General features: G+C 37.7%; 2 protein-coding genes across 2 annotated transcripts in view; one reads left to right on the plus strand and one right to left on the minus strand.

Moving 5' to 3' along the window:
* The window catches only part of LOC309510844 (uncharacterized protein), a 208,275-nt gene that overhangs the window by 43,520 nt on the left and 143,860 nt on the right, over nucleotides 1-20,895 (minus strand). The gene's annotated exons all lie outside the window — the stretch shown is intronic.
* grin2da (glutamate receptor, ionotropic, N-methyl D-aspartate 2D, a) overlaps nucleotides 1-20,895 on the plus strand; it is a 79,939-nt gene that overhangs the window by 22,208 nt on the left and 36,836 nt on the right. The window contains exons 2-3 of the mRNA XM_082185731.1: nucleotides 4,918-5,521; nucleotides 14,109-14,375. Coding sequence (XP_082041857.1) covers nucleotides 4,970-5,521; nucleotides 14,109-14,375 — 819 coding nt within the window. The 5' untranslated portion in view covers nucleotides 4,918-4,969. The remainder of the gene's footprint in view (nucleotides 1-4,917; nucleotides 5,522-14,108; nucleotides 14,376-20,895) is intronic.

The raw sequence follows: 20,895 nt of genomic DNA on the forward strand, positions 1-20,895 counted from the left end.
TTTCTTTCTCTTTTTTTTCCCGAGAGAGTCATTTTGGATAAGTGCTTCTCTCTGGGAAGCACAGCACTGCACTGCAGACCTATGATCTGAACAAGTGACCATCTGTTCAGCCCTCCATTGTTCTCCCAAAAAGCAACTTGAACTTGTTAGAAGAAATCTGCAAGCTACTCAAAACTCCCCACACAGATCTTACAGTGCTACACACCGGAATATTTAAAGGGGTTCATTGAGGAACACTGAAAGATTTTTGCAGTCATTCAAGTCTGATGAAAGAGCACTGCTGTAAATGTACCTGCAGCAAAACTCTTGTGAGGTGGAGGGATGGGGAGCAGCTGAAAAGTGAATGATCCTAGAGATGTCATTTAGAGACAGAATGTTATTTAAATGTGCATTATTAACATGAAAATGTCCTGAAGAGCCAGCATTTTCCAAAGGTTTGGAGTAAAGAATCTTTTGAGGGGGAGAAAACGGCTATTGCTCTACAGATTACAAAAGCAGAACCAGTACTTGTCAAAGCACTTTACTTAGCTTTAGACGTCCGTAGAAGCACAAATTTCTGTTTTGAAAATAGGGCAATTTCAGATGTAGAATACCTGTGACTATAAGAGCAATACATTCTTGTTAGCTTTGTGAATAGATCCTGTTTGCCAGGATATGCCAAGTCATACGCATGCTGGAAAGTCATGAGGACTAGGAGAACAGATTCCAAGCCAGTCAATTTCTCAGAGTCACTCAGTCGGATACAGAGCTCCACAAATTTACTGCCGCGTATGCTAGTACCTCAAGCTGAACCACGCTGAAAAGAACTTGCTTGTTGAGCAGCGAGCAGCACTTATTTGATTTTCGCTCTTCAGTTACCTTGACAATTTCCACAGTTTATCTTTTTTGTAGTTCTGAAAGACTAAAAGGACAGTTCACTCAAATTTTGTTGTTATTTACCAACCCTCATGTCGTTCCAAATCCGTGTGATTTTCCTTTTTCAAGTGGAACACAAAAGGTGAGTTTTAAAGAATTTCCTGCCACTCTTTTCTATATAATGAAAGTGAATTTGGGCTGGAGCTGTCAAAAATGATAAAAGCACCACCATAAAGGTATTATCAAGATGGTTCAAACAACTTGTATGTTCTGGTCTTCTGAAGTCACAAGATAACTTTTAAAGACGTTTTTAGACGCGTGTTTTTTGTTGTTGTTTTTTTTAAACAAATTAGCTGAAATTGTATTCTTAAATATTTGATTAAATGCAATCTTTATTTCAACAATCTCAATTTATTCCCAATATTGTCAGTGGCTAAATGATTTTTTTATATGTGGACAAAATTGACATTTACTGAAATATAGTCTACTCGAATGAATCCGAACCAAATTAAGAGCTTGTGAACCGGAATCTAGGCCTAATCAACTGGCAAATCTGTAGGCTATTGATGCCCATTCATATTGCTACTTCTTTCATGAATGTCTATATTACTAACATTAAACAAAATTTGTTAAAATGCTAGTTTGGCTCATTTTGCTTAAGATTACTTTGCTTAAGATTATTGGTTCAGCTTCTTGAGCATCAGAAACTGTCTGTACAGTACATATTGGAGAGCAGTGATGTGCTAAGATGTGGTCACAAAGCAGAAAATGTATTTTGCCTTTACTGTGCACCACAGAAATCTCAAGACATTTTCTCTTTGACTCATTTCATCATGGGGTCACTCGTCCCAGAATGAGTCGATTCTGTTTATCAGCCCTGAATGGAAACTTAAATATTTATTGCCATCAGACTCTTGGGGAAACCGCATGAACTCACACCACAATATTTACTAATATGTTTACTATCCATTTAGAGTTCTACATACCATTTACATATTTTATTCTCTAATCAACAATAGCAGAATTTGAATAAGACGAGTTAAGTTGTGGGGTTGTAGTCGATTTATTTTAGACCTGTGGGTTATTCCGAGGCTGGGGTATAACTCGTTTAATTCTGTAATAGCAGCATTAAGTTTTTTTTTGTTTTTTTTGCAGCTGCTTTGTCACAAAATCAAGCATGTAATAATGAAATGTTTACAATTGGAAAAAAACACCAAAATGTTTACCAAATGATTGTGAAGTTATTGCTTGGTGCCTTTTTTATTTCTGTGGGCAAGTTCATTCATAAGTGTGGTTTCTTGAAGGTTACTTGTCATTTAACAGAAGCTTTCTACTAGTACACAAATGGCAGGAGCTGTTTCCCCTAGAGCAACACGGTATTAAGTGCCTTGATGAAAGACTTGATTGTGTTAGGCTTCACTTAGAAACTCCCCAGTTTATGTGTCAGCCCTGCCTAGGATCACATTTGTGACGTCTGTGTTATCAGCCCAGTCTTAATCACCAGACGGCTACTCACAGAGGCAATGACTGGCCAAATTGCCTGACTTAAAGTGTTTTCACACTTTATACGATTGCTTCAGTCCATACCCAATTTCAGTTGTTCCCCTCTGTTCTGCTTTCACACTTTTCTCCCGATGTGCCGAATCGCTTCTTTCATCAACATGTGGCAACAAGCTTTTAAATGCCCATTAATGTTTGCTTTCCCTTTTCGGTTTTGCCAATTTATTTCAAGCACATTAGTTTATAAAATCACAATTCATGTCCAATACGTTTTTATATTTATGAATTTGGAGCAATGTTGGTGTGTCTTAAAGCTTCTCCTTTCTGTTTAGAAGTGCTTGAACTTCTCTGTCTGGTTTCTTGTCGATATTGTTGCTGAATTCAGTGTTCCAGCATCAAAAGCAGCTCACTGTTTAAGCCCGCCTTCAGAAAGTCAAGCTCACAGAAATTAAGAGCAAAAAGAATGTCTTGCCGTTTTGTCCATCACCTCCGTTTTTGCACATTAAATTGTGGTATATACACCTATTAGCAAAACTTAACCACTGGCCTTAATGACAAGAACCCTCGACCTCATTGTCACAAGAAAGCATGCAGTTTCTTGTATTTCTTCATTAAAACAAAAACACCTTTCAACACAAAACTACCAAACCGGACTTCAAAAGTCTGAAAAATTGTGATGCCTGCCCCTTTGGGTTTTAGTGGGGCCCATAATTATTTTAGTGACACTAGATGTTTTCACCTCTCAAAGATTGAACTTTATTTGCAATTCACTGTATGCTTAGATGCAAGTCTAATGATTTTGAAGTCTAATGAGGTGTGTGCTGGACTTCCTACTCTACTGTGTTTTAAAGAACCTTTTTTTCCACTTTCTTACTAATAACCCATTTGGATCAAACATAAGGAGCTTTATACCTCCACAGTTTCATTTATAAGCATACTTAACTATCCAGAACAGATGTTCCTATCTAGATTTGGTCTACTGTACGGGTTATTGTTTTCTTCTTCATCCGTTACTTTGGATTTCTTTGAAGCGGAATTATAGTTTTAATGGATTTTTATGCTTGATGCACAAAGAAGTCACCTTCTCTTGTCTTCAATCCCTTTGGATTTCAACACACGGAATGAGAGCTGAAACGTATAGCCCTTTTTAAAAGCCTGCTGTCCACTTTGAAGTACTGTGCGCTTGACATAACAGTCAAATAAATTTTGTTTGTGTTCTTCCGTTTAGTCCGCAGTATTTTTGCCCTACTCGCCACTGCAGTTTTTGCCCATAGGCCCATAGTAATGATGTCCTGAATTATGCAGCAGACCCTCTTGATAGTCCCTTTTGCCTTTACTCAGAACTCCCTTATAGGCATCTGTCCTTTACGTTATTGAACTCACTCTTAAATATTTCTCTTTTTACCTCCTTTGCTCCCATCATTTCACCCACCCACCCATCTCTCTTTCTTCCCACTTCCACTCTTTGCATTCAAACGTCCACTTCTCTTTCATTTTTTTTCACCCCCTCTCTTCTGCCTATTGGTCTTTCCCAAACGGATCTTGCTTTCCCAAGTCTTAATCCCCCATTCTGTGTCTTTTTCCCAGTGTCAAAAGAACTGCAAGGAGAATTAATGGGGAGAGAGAAGGAGGAAAATGAGAAGAAATTATGACGTCAGCGTGCCTTCTGGTTCAAAGCTATGACATTAGCAGCTCCAGCTCTGAAACGTAGCCAGTATGACGGAGAGATAGATGTTCATTTGCGTTTGTGTGCATGTGGGTGTGAATGTGCTGCCAGACCCTGAGTCAGTGCATTACTTAATATACACGTTAGTGCAAGTATAGGTACATTTGTGCTATACATCACACAGTATATCGCACTATTGCTTGTCTGTGCACTCGCGTACACGTTGTTTGTGTATAAATAAGTGTGTTTAGTGGGAGGTTAATTAAAGAGAGTGTGTATGTGCACGTCTACTGCAAAGGCGGAGGGATGGGTGGGTAGGTTTTGATGGCTGGCGTACAAAGTGACTTGAAAATGATTCATGGTGTTGCTGGCGCTTACATGGCCTGCCATTTGTATCAGCACAAGCACGCCGTCTCTCCCTCCCTCTCTCGTTCTCGTGCGCTCTCGCTTTTTTCTCTCATTGTATGAGGAACACAAACAAAAGGCACAGAGGGTGGCCTTTATCCCCTCTGTTCTTCTTTATTTTCACTTTTATTTACTCTGTCTGCTCTGGATCCACCCAGGCAGAGATGGATGCTTTACGACCAGGCAGATTTATAGCGGAGATTCGAGACACTGTCCTGCGTTAAAGGATCTAATGCATGAATCAATGCAGAGGAGGTAATGATTTCCCACGTTCCCCGGGGAATGGTGAGGTTCAGGGAGGTGAGATGTGTCAGCTTTCTTCTCCAATTCCCATGCAGGGACTTAACTACCTCTGCCAGGTTAATGTATCTTGGTGTCTGGTGGCATCCTAATTGATGTTGATGGACTGTACGCTGATGGCTTGCCTTTCATGTTTTCCCTCGGTTCAGTTACATTGTTTCTAACAGTACTTCTTTCTTTTCTCCCTCTAGGTCTCGTTCCAGCATAAAGCGCTACCCACCCAAGTGACTCTCTGCCCGTGTTATGGCGGCGAGGCCCGCCCTTTCGTTTCTATTGGCTGTGCTGGCGTGCACTGGGCCGGCCCAGCCCTCCCCCCCACTGCTGCTCCGCCCCCGGGAGAGAGAGAGGGACTCAGGAGGGGCTTCGGGCGGAGTCAACATCGCTGTGGTTCACTCTGGCTCCTCCCACCTCCCGGAAACGAGCGCTGGGGTGGGGGGCGTGGGCGGGGCCTCTTCAGCGGGTTCCGGCTCCGGTGCCGGGCCAAGCAGCAGCAACTCGGGGACGGGTTTTCTAAGTCGGGCCTGGTCAGGACAGGTGGGTGAAGGTGTGATGACACCGTGGGGTCCCGCGAACGTGATCTGGCTGGCCGTGAACGAGAGCAGTCCTGGGAGCCTCTTGCTACAGTTATGCGAGTTACTGGCTACCACTCCACTACAAGGCCTTGTGTTTGAGGAAGAGAAGCCACCACCGCCCAACCGGGCACCGTTAGCACCTATGCTGGAATTTGTCTCTGCCCAGACAGGAGTGCCTGTCATTGCTGTGGGAGGAGGGGCTGGTTTGGGGAGGGAGCCACAGGTAAGAGTTAAGATTAATTCATAAGATTCTTAGATATAATGGTTCTTTATGAATTTGAGAGATGAATTTGGGTGTGGTATCCTCACTTAACTGCTTAGGGAAAAGAAATTATGCAAAACATTCCTAGGGTCTCAGAAGCAGAAGTTATCATAGTTAGGTAAACTTCTATAGTAGTGAATCGAAACTACAATAAATATAATTTTGTGTTCCCATTTGCACCAATAACAAATGAAAAAATCCACAATAGGCCAATTTCATACTTCCGGGTTTTTGGCTTTCGGATTGGTTCACGCTGTTTTTTTTTGTTTGTTTTTTTTGTTTTTTTTTGCGGTAACAGCAATGGCTGAGCCTAAATAGAACTATATCGGGAATTAAATACCATGAAAATGTTTGAACTGTCTTGATGAATTTTTTTGGTGAGACTACAAAGATCTAATTAAGAGCTAAATTTAAGAACTAATTCGAAATGAAGGCACTAATTGGTTATATCATTATCTGTGTCTGTTTGGTGGGACTGTACATGATCACACTATTTTTCGCGATGTGCTGGGGAAATCATCGGCTGGCAGCTCTGTTCTCGCACTGACCTGATCTGCTGATTCATAATAAGAGCAGGACCGCTTGCATCCAGGACAACCATACGTTTCTGGACATATCTATCATAAACTGCAACACTTCTGTCATCTTTAAATTATATTTAATCTCCTTCACTCACATATGCTCCAGTCGTCATCATCTTAAAATCTGTAATAATGCACAGACTTAACAAACCCATTAGAAGCAGTATTGTTGCTGTTGCACATTGTATAGTTGCTCTGCTTATAGATTAATGAAAAGACTGTGATTAAGGTAAGTTGTATACAATGTGGTCATGAAAATAAATTATGTTTTAGTTTCATTATTTTAATCTGTCAGGATTAGTAATAACATATGCTTGAATGCGGGATATTATGTTGTGACATATCCGACAGAACGGTGAAACCAAGACGTAAGATATTTATATTATAAATAAATGCTCATCATATGGTGATACGAGCAGGGATATTACTGAATGAGTACATATTTCGGTGACATGACAGCCAGTGAATTAAAAAACAGAGAGTGGCTGTTTAGCTACAAGTACAAATTAATTTCTTTGTACATTTTATAACAGCAACTTGGAAAACAGGCAAAACAGAAAAGTTAAGAAGCGATATTTAAGAAAAGAGCGTACTAATGTAATAGACGCAGCCCCGTAGTGGAACTAATTTTATACCGCAGTGACGTAATTTCCTATTCTTGAGAAATTGGCCTTTAGCGTAATTTTTTTTTTTTTAAAGATGAAAATATAAAAAACTTGATAGATTTACAATGTGGAAACGCGTGATCACAATCTGTGAAAATAGTCCATTGGTGTGGCCGTCAGTTCTACTGCCAGTATGTTAGAGCCGTAAATATGACACTATATATGACAACTGATTGGCTGATGACATAAAACGAGCATGCACAGTCACAAGCTATTGGTTAGCGACTATTCTGAGCTCTGACATGGAAAATAAAAGTTAATATGATGCTTTTAGGAGCCCTTTGAAAACATATTGGTCATGGGTAAAATTTCTATTATATAATATGATTTATTTGTTATGTTGCTTGCAAAAAAATTGGAATGAATGAGCAAAGATGCTCTTTGTATCTAGCAGCAGGTACTAACTGGACTAGACTAGCCAGACAAACCCTGACCTAGTGTAATTGAAATAAACTAAAGCTCATTATCATTTTTTTTTTTTTCTGGAATGCACAATAACACTTTCCCCAGAGATATAATGGTATTTGGTCATTTTTCAGCCATGACCTCAGTTGTCCTCTCTGTGCACACTGCTCTCAGCGGCCTGGAAAAGCACTGAGCTGTCTCCTAGATATGCCTCTTCTAATTTTAGCAAAACAGTGAATAAAAGAATTATTCAAAGTATTACGCATTAGTCAACAATACAGGTCAGCCGGGGTTTGAATGGGCAGTAAACTGAGTAAAATGTTGTGTAAGAGGCCTGTGTACATTACAATAGTAAAAATATTTGAACAAAGTTATGGTAATTACTTTTTGAGTTATGGTGCCTATACACAATAGAATGTAAGTATTGGCATAGAGGAAAAAATACAAGGGTTTTCAAAAGTAATGCTCCATCATTTGACCATAAGTTGAGAAAATTGCCCTCCAAAGTAGTGTCTTCCCTCCAAAGACATGTCAGAATGTCAGATGCATGAAAGCATTTCTGATTGACTGAAAATGTGTGTGGGCCACTCCCAGATGTTTATAGAGCCTAGGGCTGTCACAGAGACAGGTGGGATATTTCAGGACACATTTCACTGATTGTCAGGATTTGATTCAATGGATTCCAAAGAAAACAGCTTAAAGCCCCTTTAATCTAAATGTAAACTAGGAAAATGACACTGTGTTTTTATAGTAAGGTGCCATCAGCAACTGAGAATCATGTGATGTATGTAGTGTTTTGTACCCACTCTGTGATGCACAAACACATCCGGTACAACTATTATGTTCAGAAATGAATCAGTCAGAGGCCTTTTGAAGGTCTCTTTTGTCACGTAAGCCTCATGCTGTCTTCACATGCCCTGGATTTACAATATTTAAAATCTCTGTCTGTTTCGTACTTCTTTTCCATCCTTTGAACAAACACCGTCTAGGCTTGTTTGGAAAAATCCCTACTTAAATGATTCATTCTGCAGCAACCAGTATCTGCCTCTCGCATGTGACGGTGGACTAAAAATTCACCGTGTCGTACCACTTAATAAGATTTCAGCATAATTAAGGTGACCAATTAAACTCGAATAAGTTTCAGGCTACCTGTGTTGTTTTACTCACTCTCAGGAGACATCCTCTCTGCCAGCATATTTCTCTCCTGTGGAAAAATATTACATTACTTTTTCATTTGCTTGCTTGGGCTTTAATTAACTACATTTAGAAAGGCTCATGTGTTGTGGATTGGTGTGAGCGTGGGTTTGGAGTCATGGAGTTAACTCTGTCTCGCAGAGCACGTCTCCAGAGACTTCCTTTACCTCTTCACAAACCAGAGCACGGCACGGAGGAGTCACAACTGGTTTAATTAGGACAGTAATTAATTACATTATGTGGTTAAATATTCTGGTGTGAGAAGAACGTAGATGTTTCAGCCACTACTTTTGCACCCTCTGCATGAGCTTCGAAATCTGATGCTGAAAATCCATTTTCAAGTGTTCAATGTAGATTGATTTCAGCCGAATCAAAGCTGCGGAATCAGAAGAGACTGAAGTAATACTGGTATTCTTTTGAAAACACAAACACCTCAGGCACTCGCTCCCCCCAAAACAATGAAAAAGATACGTGGAATTGCATATTTCTTCAGATTTTGGTAAACATAGCCTTCCAGGGTCCATTTTATTCTCTGAAAGCTTTTGAATAAAATAAAATAAAATAAAATGCATCACTTAGTCCATCTGGACCTCAATATGGCACATAATGCAGTACATATGATTATTGGTGTCTCAGAGGGACAAGCTTAGCACATGCACAACTTCTGGTTCAACTCTAGTGCGACGCATATGAAACCAGCAGAATATGGACTCTATGCAATTATGATTCAGAGCTATACAATGCTATAAAATGTATGACATTCATGCAACACTTCAATACATCCTGAAGTCTTTCAAATCTCCCCAGCAACAGCACTAAATGTGTCATTGTGGATTCCAGTAATTTCAAAGGCTGTGACCTCTGAATATAAGTGGGCAAATGTTAAAAACATTATATTAATAGCTGTTGAAGTGTTCCTAAAGGAAGGCAAGCCACTTAGATCGCTGGACTTTTCAATGATCTATTTGTGATACGAGTGAGAAATTGGGACAAATGCATCTAAACTTCTACTCCTAAAACAATAGAGTTAAAATAATGTCTCCTGTCTCTTTTAAATGGGTCATTTTTAAGGGGGAAAAATGAAAATTGCTTTAGATTTTTTTTTTTTTTTAATAGACTTGATCTATATGTTTCCAAAAATGTGATGTGTTTGGTTTGGTTGCTGAGAGGATGCAAAGCAGGCTGTTCCATTTCTCTATGTACAGAATGTAATCGCTAACAGAAGGTACTTCATTAGCACATACAGATTTACATCTGAGGTCATTTAGAGCAGAAATTGATTTAGTGGTGTTTAATGTACTGTATATTGTGTTGCAATTTAATCTAAACCTTCCCACTTGCAATGCATTTGATGCATGCAGCAAATCTAGTTTCAAGTGTTCAATGTGATTGATTTTTTTTTGCTGAATCAAAGCTGCAGCATCAGAAGAAACTGAAGCCTGTTTGTACTGGGATTCTTTTGAAAACACAAACACCTTGGGCACTCATTCTCCTTTCATAAAAGAATAAAAAAGAAATGCGGAATTTAAGCAAATGCATTTGAGTTTAAAAGCAGTAAAGAAATGACTACTACTGCTACTAATATTAATAATAATACATATTTACTATTTAATGCACTATTTATGGCAATGTTATAGTATTTATCAAGATATTAAATATGGTTATTATTAGTATTATTATTACATATTCTTATAAATCATTTAAAACAAATAAAATTATCATAATGTATAATTACAATTTAAGTTATGTATGTTTTTCATCTGCATGTCAAGATCTGACTCTCCCTTCGTCTTGCTCTCAGTAAAATATAATAAGAGTTATATACCTGCTCCAATTTTAGTGCATCAAATTTATCAAGATGATTCCAATACGGAGTTGAAGAAAATGTAGAAATGTAGTCCTGTGGAAAATGTAACCTGACCCATTTAAGTGCTTCACTGTTGCAAGTTACTGTACAACTGTAAGCTCTTTCAGCTTTTACAAGCTGGTCTTCATTTAAATATAGAGCGGAGGTGAGCCTTTATGCTCGGTTAATGCTTCTCTGCAGTCGTGACATTTTTGTGCTCATCAGGTTTGCGGCTCCTCTGTCTGGTTATTATTTGAAAGACTCAGTGTAATAGCCTGGCTTTATCCTTTGGTCACACAGTATGAACACTTGTTTTGCATGTTTGAGGCGGTTGTATTCTAATGAGCCTGTTGGAATACGTGCTGATTGCCTTGAATTTTGACAGAGATGCTAAAAATTCCTCTGCTACAGGTATGCATTATTACTATACTAACAGTCAAAGTGTAATTATGACACACACACACACACACACACACACACACACACACACACACACACACACACACACACACACACACACACACACACACACACACACACACACACACACACACACACACACACACACAAAAAAAACCTGCCAGATTGCCAAGGTAATGCCTAGGGGGAAATTATTCATACGGGGAAAGTACTGTGGAGTTAATTGAGACTTTATTTGCATAAGAAGTGTTTGTAACATGGAAAAGCTGTTCTAGATGAAGAAAAACTTATCAGTGAGTTCAACTGCAAGTTGTTAGTCATTTAGTTGATCATTATTTCAGGGCACTCTAAAAACAAAACAAAAAATGCTGGGTTAAAACAAGCAAAAATTAGTAGTTTTAAACACACTGTTGGATAAATAATAGTCAGAAGACATGCTGTGTTAATCTCACCTGACAAGTTGGGGTGCTCATTAGCCTAACCCAGCTTGCAAAGTTACAAATTTAGCACAGATGGTATCTTATTTTAAGACAAATTCTGGGTTGATTGATTTTACGTTGTAAAATGGTTATTTTAATATTTATATAAATCTATAAAGAAATTGGTTACCAATAAACTCGAATTGGAAATTTTGGCTGACATAAAATTATGGAATCATGAATAGATGACGCAAAAATTGTCAGCTTTCTATTTCAACATCATGGCATTTATTAAAATCCATAAATAATCATTTATTTAAGGCTTTAAGGAGCTGAGCCAGTACAACTGTGGAAATATAACTATGGACTCAATATATTATAGATCTGCAAAGATGTGATTAAATACAATTCAGTGTATGAAATCCTAAGCTAATATTCATATTTACAAAGGCATATTTACAAAAATTATGAAAAATAACAACAAAGTTTTCCTTGTGTAATGTCCTCTGTCAGACATTGGAGCTCACCTCCATATAGTAGTGCAGGTATGACATCACTTTGTAGGCCAAAACGCGGAAACAAGTATTTTAGCACTTCCGGTTCCATCGTCCCGAAGTCAGTGTTTTTTTTTAATGGGAATTTTGGTTAAATGGCTGAAATAAGGTCTGTGGTGAACACAAGCTCAAGACACTTTCCAGTTTTATTCTACGACTTAAAATACATCGGTATTACCCCACTCGTGATTTTATTAAGATGTTACGTGTCTTAAAAAATACGGTTGCTAACCAGTGGCTAAATGGGACAACAGCGGCAGTCGGGAACATTAAAAATCGTCGGAAGCTTAGTGATGGTGTTGTTGAATTCATGAGCTTGCCCTGTGGTGTAGTTTGTTTATAGCCTATCTTTAGTTTTTTTATTTCTGATGACTGCATTTAGGCTTCAAAATTCATAAAAGTTATGTTCATCTGTGACAAATTATCTTGATGGACAAAACGTGCAATATCATAAACTTTTGTTGATCACAGAGCTTGTTTTTTTTTTTGCGATTTATCCAAAAGCCTATGCAAAAATCCTACTGGGTTTTTGTTGAGGGAACCAGGGTCATACCTCCACCACTTTACCTGTGTGCAGTGACAGCTTTGTTGATTATAATGGGTGCCATCTTGTATAGTCATATCTCTTCAATTGCTCTGACACGGTGGATGTTTGTTTGTGCAAACCTAGTGTAAGGTATGTCAGTAAGAGTAGAGGCTGTGGTCTTTAGCGTCCTTTTTAGCGCGTCCGCCTCCCACGCCGGAGGGTTCGAATCCCGCTTGGAGCGGGTCAGGTTGGACCGATTACACTAGCAACCCTAGCAAATGAAATTAGTGCAAACTAAAGTGATGTTAAGCAACAAATAGATATTCTGAGACTTACAATTATATTTTGGTGCAAATAAAGTTGGCGTTTTCAACTAAACAGTTTTTAGAGTGTACAGACACAAACCCCTCGTTCTCGCTGAGCACTTCACACTAACATTTCTGTTTGTAAACTTCTATAAATGTTTTATGCTATAAGCTTTTTTTCCCCACCCAGATCATGCTGTTGATATGCATCGGTGCAATTAAAATATTGACTCGAATGTGTTGTTTTAGGAAATGCAGGATATACAAAAAATCTGCCCACAAATAATTCTTCAAAGATTTACAGAGGTCATGCTCAGCTTGCCTCAAAAAATAGACAATTATAAAGGCAGCACACTTCTCATTTAATGGCCAGTGTCACCAGCAGGCACAAAACAGGTGTCATGCCACATTCATGATATATTTGATCATGATTATGATGCATTAGCAAGTGTCAGACTAAGCGTTGCTATTTTTCACTATCAGAAATACGGCTTTATGTCAGGGTCATAAATCTCCTCGATTGTACAGTGGAATGGTCACCTTCCGGGGTATATAAAAAAAGACAGTGAGGTGAGCTGAAGCCGAACAGACTGTTTCAAATCCTAAAACAGCCAAGGACACTAATGTCAGCTGAAACACAGGCTTATGAATAGCAATGAATCCTTTACGTCATGCTGTGTGGGTATTAAGAATAACTGTATTGATCTGAATGAGTAAGAAGCAGAGAGTAAATGGAGGGAAGGGAAAAATACCTGATGAATGAGAAAAAAATATTGCTATTTACTTAAAAAAAATTATGGCAACAATATTACACATTATATTTTTGAGTAGTTAAGGCTTGATTTCTTTCATGGAATCTACCTGAATAAATCCCTTAAATTATTAGTTTATGACACAATGAATTTAATATTTAAGTTGACGCTCAAAAGTGTGTGAATTAGAGTGAATGGAAATAACCTGTTTATATTTGACTGAGTTTTATTGTATAATTAAAAGACTGTATGCTGCTCAGCACAGAAACAAACTTATTTCTGCACTAGCATTATAGCAAAGTTATTGCTCAATGAATAAAGCATCATGCCTCAGAGTATCAATACATGCAGTTATTCGCAACCTAACCATAAGCCCTACTCTTCTGCACAATGGTAACGATCAAAACTTCAACATAATAGAAACTTTCAAATGTCAAACATAACTGAACATTAAACATTAACAGATGTTTCCCTTTACTCAAAAACACTTAAAATAACACTTAATTTCAATATTTACTCTCCATTTCCAGCCATGTGCTTTTTCTCTTAATTTGATCAGCTTAATCGGTTCCTCAATTCAAGCCTCAAAACTGCTTCCTTAAAACAATTAGGAACATGTATCTCTTGGTTTTATTAGTGAAATGTTCTAAATTTTTTCTATACAACATTTCACTGAACCACAATTTTCCTAATAAAATATACACAATATTTTTAATTATCATCTTATTATTTTTAATGAAAATTACAAGAACCATGATTCAATTTTTTACAGTGATGTGGAATCTGGCTATGATGCCCTAGACCTTTTAGAAGTACCCCTATTTATGCAAAATATTATGTTGGAAAGTTTTACTATGTCCCAAATTTTCTTATTCTTACAGGAGAGCGGCTCCGTCTACTTGCAGTTCTTGTGCTCCACTAGCCTGCAGCTGGATGTCATTTTTGAAGTCCTGGAGGAGTTTGATTGGACTGCGTTCTCTGTGGTTACCACACGCCACCACGGCTATGAGGATTTCCTGGCCATGGTAGAAGGCATGATAGATGGCTCCTTCATCGGTTGGGAGAGAAAGAGTGTGGTGATGCTCAACCTGACCGATGACCCGGGAGGGGCTCGTACCCGCAGGCTGCTGAAGGAGAATGAAGCACAGGTCAGGAGTGGGAATGGAAAAATTTTCCATTGAATCCTTTCGTAATTTAACACATTGTATTATCAGCATAAAACTTGTAGTGAATGTAAAATTCAAACTAACCTGAATTTCAGAATGTCTTAGTATTTGGTGTGTCTCTCTTCTGCTTTAATGATAGCAGCACTCAAGCAGCTGCTTGAACTCAACAAGTTTGTGTAAAACCTGATGATCATGTTCTCCAGCGTGATCAAAGAGCATCTTGAGCTTCAATGGAAGCAAGAACATCTGACTGCCTGTACAAAGAAGTCACATGATCAATGCTACAAATTCATTTACATGTGATTAGTGATATAGAATTAGTGCAGGGTAGTTAGTTTCTTTTCTTCCTATATCATTATTATGGAAGCTTGTTTCTGCCATGGAATAAAACAATTTTAAAGATAATTGGAACGTTTTATTTCACAATTCTGACTTTTATTTCTTAATTGTGAGTTTATATCTTGAAATTCTCTCTTTATAACTTTTTAGAATAAACGCGACTTTATAACATGCAATTCTGACTATAACTCGCAATTGCAAGTTTATATCTCGCAATTCTGACATTATAACTCGCAATTCAGACTTTATAATTCACAATTGCGAGTTTATATCACGCAATTCTGAGAGAAAGAAAAAAAAATCTGAATTGTAAGATAAAAAGTCTCTATTACCTTTTTCATTTTTATCCAGTGGCAGAAACAAGCTTCCATACATTATTTATGTATTTTTATATTTTATTAAAAACCGTTGAAATGGTTAATTTCCAGATTTTATTTATTTATTTACAATTTTTTTTTTTTTTTTTTTAATGTAAGGTTCATAGTCCAGATTATTTATGTGATCTGACTTTTTGTCCCACTTTTTTTATTAATTATCATTTATTAAGTAATGTTACATATTTATAAATTCTAAAATGATTTATTACAGGGTTAAAGCACAGATCAAAAAATATATAAATGATTATGAAAGCTCACATTAAATCTTGGTATTTTCAAAGGGTTCACAATCAACGTTTTTTTTTTTATCTGTTCATTTTTCTGTTCATTTATCTTCATGTAAATCATGTAAACCTTTTTTGAACTGCACTGCAGCTCTTTTTCTCAATTGCGACTGTACAGTTCATACTCTTCCACGGTTTCTTTTCCTTTCATTGAACTAGCGTTCCCACTCCACCGCTCCACCAGCTCCCTGTTCATTTTTTCCCATTTTAATTCAAAGTGGCTTCACTGGCAGCACAATTAACAATTGTATTACAAAATCAGTCTTGGTTAATTATGGAAGTATGAATATGACAAAGAAAAGAGAGAAGCCAGCTCTAATGCCCCAGAGCAATTATTCTACAGAAATTCAAAATAAGAAAAATATGGTAAAGCTCCTCATGCATTCTGTAAGTCGCTTCCTCCATATTCCCAACTTGATTTCTCGATTAACCTTCTCTCTCATCGCTCATGTATTCGTTCCACTCTTTCTTTTTCTTCTCTCTTTCTCTGACTCTACTGCATACTTTGGCCTTTACGTGAAGGCTCCAAAAGAGAAGGAGGTCATTCGACCTACGAAAGGGGAGATGGCATCAGTAATGTTAGAGAGCAGCGTGACATTAAATGACAGTTTCCATCTGACCCAAAGGTGGCCAACTCAATTCCCCACAGGACTGGTCACGCCAGCAGACATCCTCTACGTTCAACAACTTGACTGATTAATTCTCCACAGTGTCCAAGTACCCAGACTTTCAGCCCCTAATCAGTGACTGATACAGGAGCATATTCAAAGTGCCTGTCACGTTTCCCGCATGGAAAAGAATGAGGAAAAAATTGGGGTCAGCTTGATGCTATGCTTTTTTTTTTTTTCTCCTCAAAATTATTAAACATCAGTTCGGTTTTTGTAAGGGCTCAACAGACACACATAACATCAAAGTGCAGATTTTATCAGCAAGCTTTGTTATAAATGTAAAAACTCTGCCTCCAGTGATTCGCTTTAAAGCATAAGCTTACTCGCTATATTTTATTTTAATAAGCTTGACAAGAAAGAGCAGCATGATGATAAATTGTAAACTGCTCCATTGTCAAAGCTGCTATAAGACTAAATAATCCATTCCCTCTTCACGTGTGTTTAACCTTCAGAGACCCAGTGTAGCAGAATTACAAAGTTTTTTATAAAGCAATGAAATAATGCATAACAATCTCAAATGAAATTGAATTCAAAACTTTCACTTGTATCAAAAAAAATACAGTGGTGAAATTTTTTTCTCGTTCTCAATGCGTGACCAGTGGTGTATCGTTAGGGAACATCCCAACGCTGTCAACACTGCTGAGAGAGTTTAGGTGAATATGTAAATGTATGCTGCGTGCTTTCCTATCAAACATAAAATACATACACATAACAGTAAAAACTGAAAGAAAAGAAAACTCTCAGATTTAATTAAAATATCTTCATTTGTGTTTTGAAGGTGAACGGAAGTCTTACGGGTTTAGAACGACACGAGGGCAAGTAAAGGACAATTACAATTTCGGGGTGAACTAACCCTTTAATCATAAAATAAACAACAACAAATAAAAACCCAATATGTGCAAAATAAAACCAGTTGGTATGCTTTGCTTATTACTGTGACAGGACAACTTCATTAAAGGAATATTTCACCCAAAAATTAGTGACTTACCTTCTTCATTAAAACACAATGCGAGCACTAAAGAAATCTGAGCGCTGTAGGTCAATAGAACACAAGTGAACGTGTGAAATCACTTTGAGAGTCCAAAAGGTACATTTAGGCTATGTTCAGACTCACTCTAAATCGAGTTTTTGTGCATATCTGATTGGAATCCGATCACATTTAGCAAGTGTGAATGGCAAAAAAAAAATCACAAGAAATGTGACGAAATGTGGTTTGAAATCCTGTTAATTTTGTCAAGGAAATCTGTTTGCTCTATTTGGATTTCACATGGTTTATCCCACTTTCTCACACCATGTTAACAAGTCCAACGTTGTTATAGGAAACATTCTGAAAGTCACTGCAGAAACAAGGTTGTGTTTATGCAAAGTGCCAGTCAGGCAGAAATGTCCAATATAATGGAGACATGCTGAATTTTGCTCATTTTTGCTGCCTCAGAATATGTAGTAGTTCAGCATGGTGGATATACTTTTTCATGTTGTAAATAAGACAACATCTGTATCGCAAGTCGCTCCATGTTATGTGTTTTTTTTTATTTTTTTATTTTTTTATATCTACCATCGCAATGTCATTGCCATAGAAACTAATGCAGTCATTCCAGAAAAGAAAAGAGCAGCAAGTCGACACACAAATTGGATCTGAACAGTTGCGTTGTACAATGTAGACGAACAGATTCCAATCGGATACACAAATGATTGTATTTGGACTGACAATGTGAACGTAGCCTAAGACAGTGTCACATTATGGCAGTGGTTTTCAACTCTGGTCATGGGGACCCGCCGCTCTGCACATATTGAATGTCCTTATTTAACACACATGACACAGATCATCAGCTTGTTTGGAGAGAGCTTCATGAACTGAGTGTGTGTGTCAGGCAAGAAAGACAAACAAAATTTGCAGAGTTATGGGTCATAGGACCAGGATTGAAAACCACTGCATTATGGTATTTACAACCATGTTACAAACAGAATTGTGAGTTATACCTTATGGAATTGTACAAGTCTGTCAACAGCCTCTGTTGGACTTATCTTAGTCTCCTTCCCTGAAGCACTTCCTCACCACCAGATTGTTTTTCCAGGGCGTCTGGGAAAATCTGATTAAACATGCTCGAGGTCCGAGGCTATTGCCCACCCCCCGGCACGTTGTTAGCCCTGGTATGCACTGGCCAGACAGTGGAAAAGCGGGTAATACAGGTGACAACTTAAGGCTAGTAAAATAATGGAAGGGAATAATTACATGGACAAATTAATCATGAAGAGAAACACATGAATACATAACTGTTTTGCCTTATCAGCATCTATACTAAAGCTGTTGCCGGCCCTTACTGATTGATTTTGCACTGCTCTCTCTGTCTCTTTATGGTCAGTTGAAGAGAGTGAAGAGTATCAGTAGACTGCCTTCAATTCATGGAAGATGTCCTCTTCCACATTGGTGTCTGTCAAAGACTTGAAGGGCTGCAGTTCTTGCTACCCGAATTTGCTTTTCACTGAAAAGTCATTTTAACAATAGCATGAATATAGACATTTCAGGGTTTTTCATATTTAAGTAAAATCTAATTGACCTAATTGGCCGCAAACAGCAAAGCTTTGAAACCTGGAAACAAGCCCTGTGGACTTTCTAATTTCAGCTTATGCTTTAAGCATGGTTGCTTTAATTAGCACATTTCTAAGCAGTAGCACATTAACTTACCTACATTGCTTAACGATTGTACATTCCAAGATTTTCTCAGTTTCACACGTCTTCACACCTTGATATTGAACTTTCACCAGCACGATGAAAGCTGTTGGTCAAGAAAAACACAAATTATAACGTCGCTAATGATAAATGAAGTCCAGCGAGCCGTTGCAGTCAGAAGCTCCACATGTCATCTCACAAATGTTACATTAAAGTGAAATTGCAGCTAATTTGCAGTTAATCTGCATTTACTTGAATGTAAACAAATGATTGCAGATGAAGCGTGCATGTCAGACACGTCTCATATGATAAGTGAAAATAAACTGTTCTTTTCATACGCAGCCAGAAAATAAAAAGTTCAACAAAACGCCTCTTGCTGGATTGGATGATAATTTCTCTGCACTGCCTTAGTTTTGGAGAAGGGTGTAACCGCACATGTAAATTCCTGATTATCCAAGGCTGAGCACGTGGGGGTGCACGTAAAAAACAAACAAACACGATTTGCACATTACTGAATGGTGCTCACTATTATTTGTGGAACGTACTGTATTGCACGGCTATACTAAAGTATAAGACATAAAATGCATTTTATTGCCAAAATTTGCCAGCACAAATGACTTGAAAACATCTAAATTAAGCAGTTAAAAAATATATTATATCTGTTGAAATTATATCTGTACTCTCATGGTCGTCCGCCATTAATCAAAGGGGAAATAATTTGCAAGGACCAGAAATAAGATCCACTCATCCAGTGTCAATTATGTAAACTCACTGTAATTACACTAACCCTGACCACTGAGTTACACTGCAAGTGTTGATGTCATTTAAATCAACACCAGAATCAACACTTTTTAACTCTGGTAAATTAACACCATAAAACAACTCTAAACAACATTGCATATTTTGCTGGTGAGAAGCATCTGATTATACTATAGCAATATGGATATGATTGCACATGCTCTGCAATTTGGCTCTCCTGATAAGTCATGTCAGTCATGTCATGTAAAAAAAGAAAAGACAGTTTCACGTTCAATTAAAATTACTACTTCATTTTCCACTAAAGTTGGCTCTTCAGTGTTTTCATGTTTTTACTCACGGATGTCCGACCTCGACAAACTGAACAGAGGAAATAAATCAGAGACATTAATGCTTTTTTTGAAGGGCAAGTAAAAGTAGCCTGATTAAAAATGTCATTAATAAAACATCAATAGCCACCAAAAATGTGGATGCAAAAAGGATTCATATTTTATTACATTCAGTGTAAATGGCGATAGATAATGGACAATGAATTGACACTAAAGGGGTGGTTGATTATGATTTCACTTTTCTAACTTTAGTCAGTAATGTTGCTGTTTGAGCATAAACAACATCTGCAAAGTTGCAATGCTCAAAGTTTAAAGCAAAGGAAGATATTTGCTGTTAAAGAAATTGTTTTTTAAGGACTAACGGCTGGTAGGGACTACATGACATTCCTCCCGAATTAGTGACATCACTAACCCTAAAATTGACAGAAACCCCGCCCCCGGGAACAAGCAGTCCATGTTTAGAAGAGGAAGAGTTGTTGTAGAAGAGCACATTTGATAGTCTGCTCAAGATGTTGCATACGTCTTTTCACATGCAATACAGTACATAACACAAATGCAATAGCATGTCACTGTGTAGACATCTTACAACAGTTCCCAGATGAGCGATTTCTAGATTATCATGACTAACTCATCAACTAACCATTCAGAAACGTCCTGTTGCATTCTACATGTTGTCACTTCTTGAGTCTCTCCATCATTGTCCGACTCCAGTTTAACCATTTTAACATTTAAATTTTTTGGAGTTTTTATATTTATAACATCTTGACCCACTGCTCTGCACATTTTGTATGCCCTTATTTAATAGTTAATAGTACATGAGTTACGATTTAGACACAATATAGATTTTTTGTTTTGTTTTCGTCAACCAAAGTAGTTCCAAATAAAGCCAAAGCAGAACTGTTGTGTGTGTCCAAACACACTGCAGTGATTTGTTTTTGAATGAATCGGGTGAGTCTGTGATTTCAATGACAGACAGTCACTTGTTCATAAAGACAGACAGTCACTTGTTTTATTCTTGAATGAATCAGCCGTTTGAATGAATCCATTGAATGAACCACCTACTGGTGGTTTAGTTCAT

This window comes from Leuciscus leuciscus (assembly GCF_965113295.1).
Source record: "Leuciscus leuciscus genome assembly, chromosome: 12".
Lineage (NCBI taxonomy): Eukaryota > Metazoa > Chordata > Actinopteri > Cypriniformes > Leuciscidae > Leuciscus > Leuciscus leuciscus.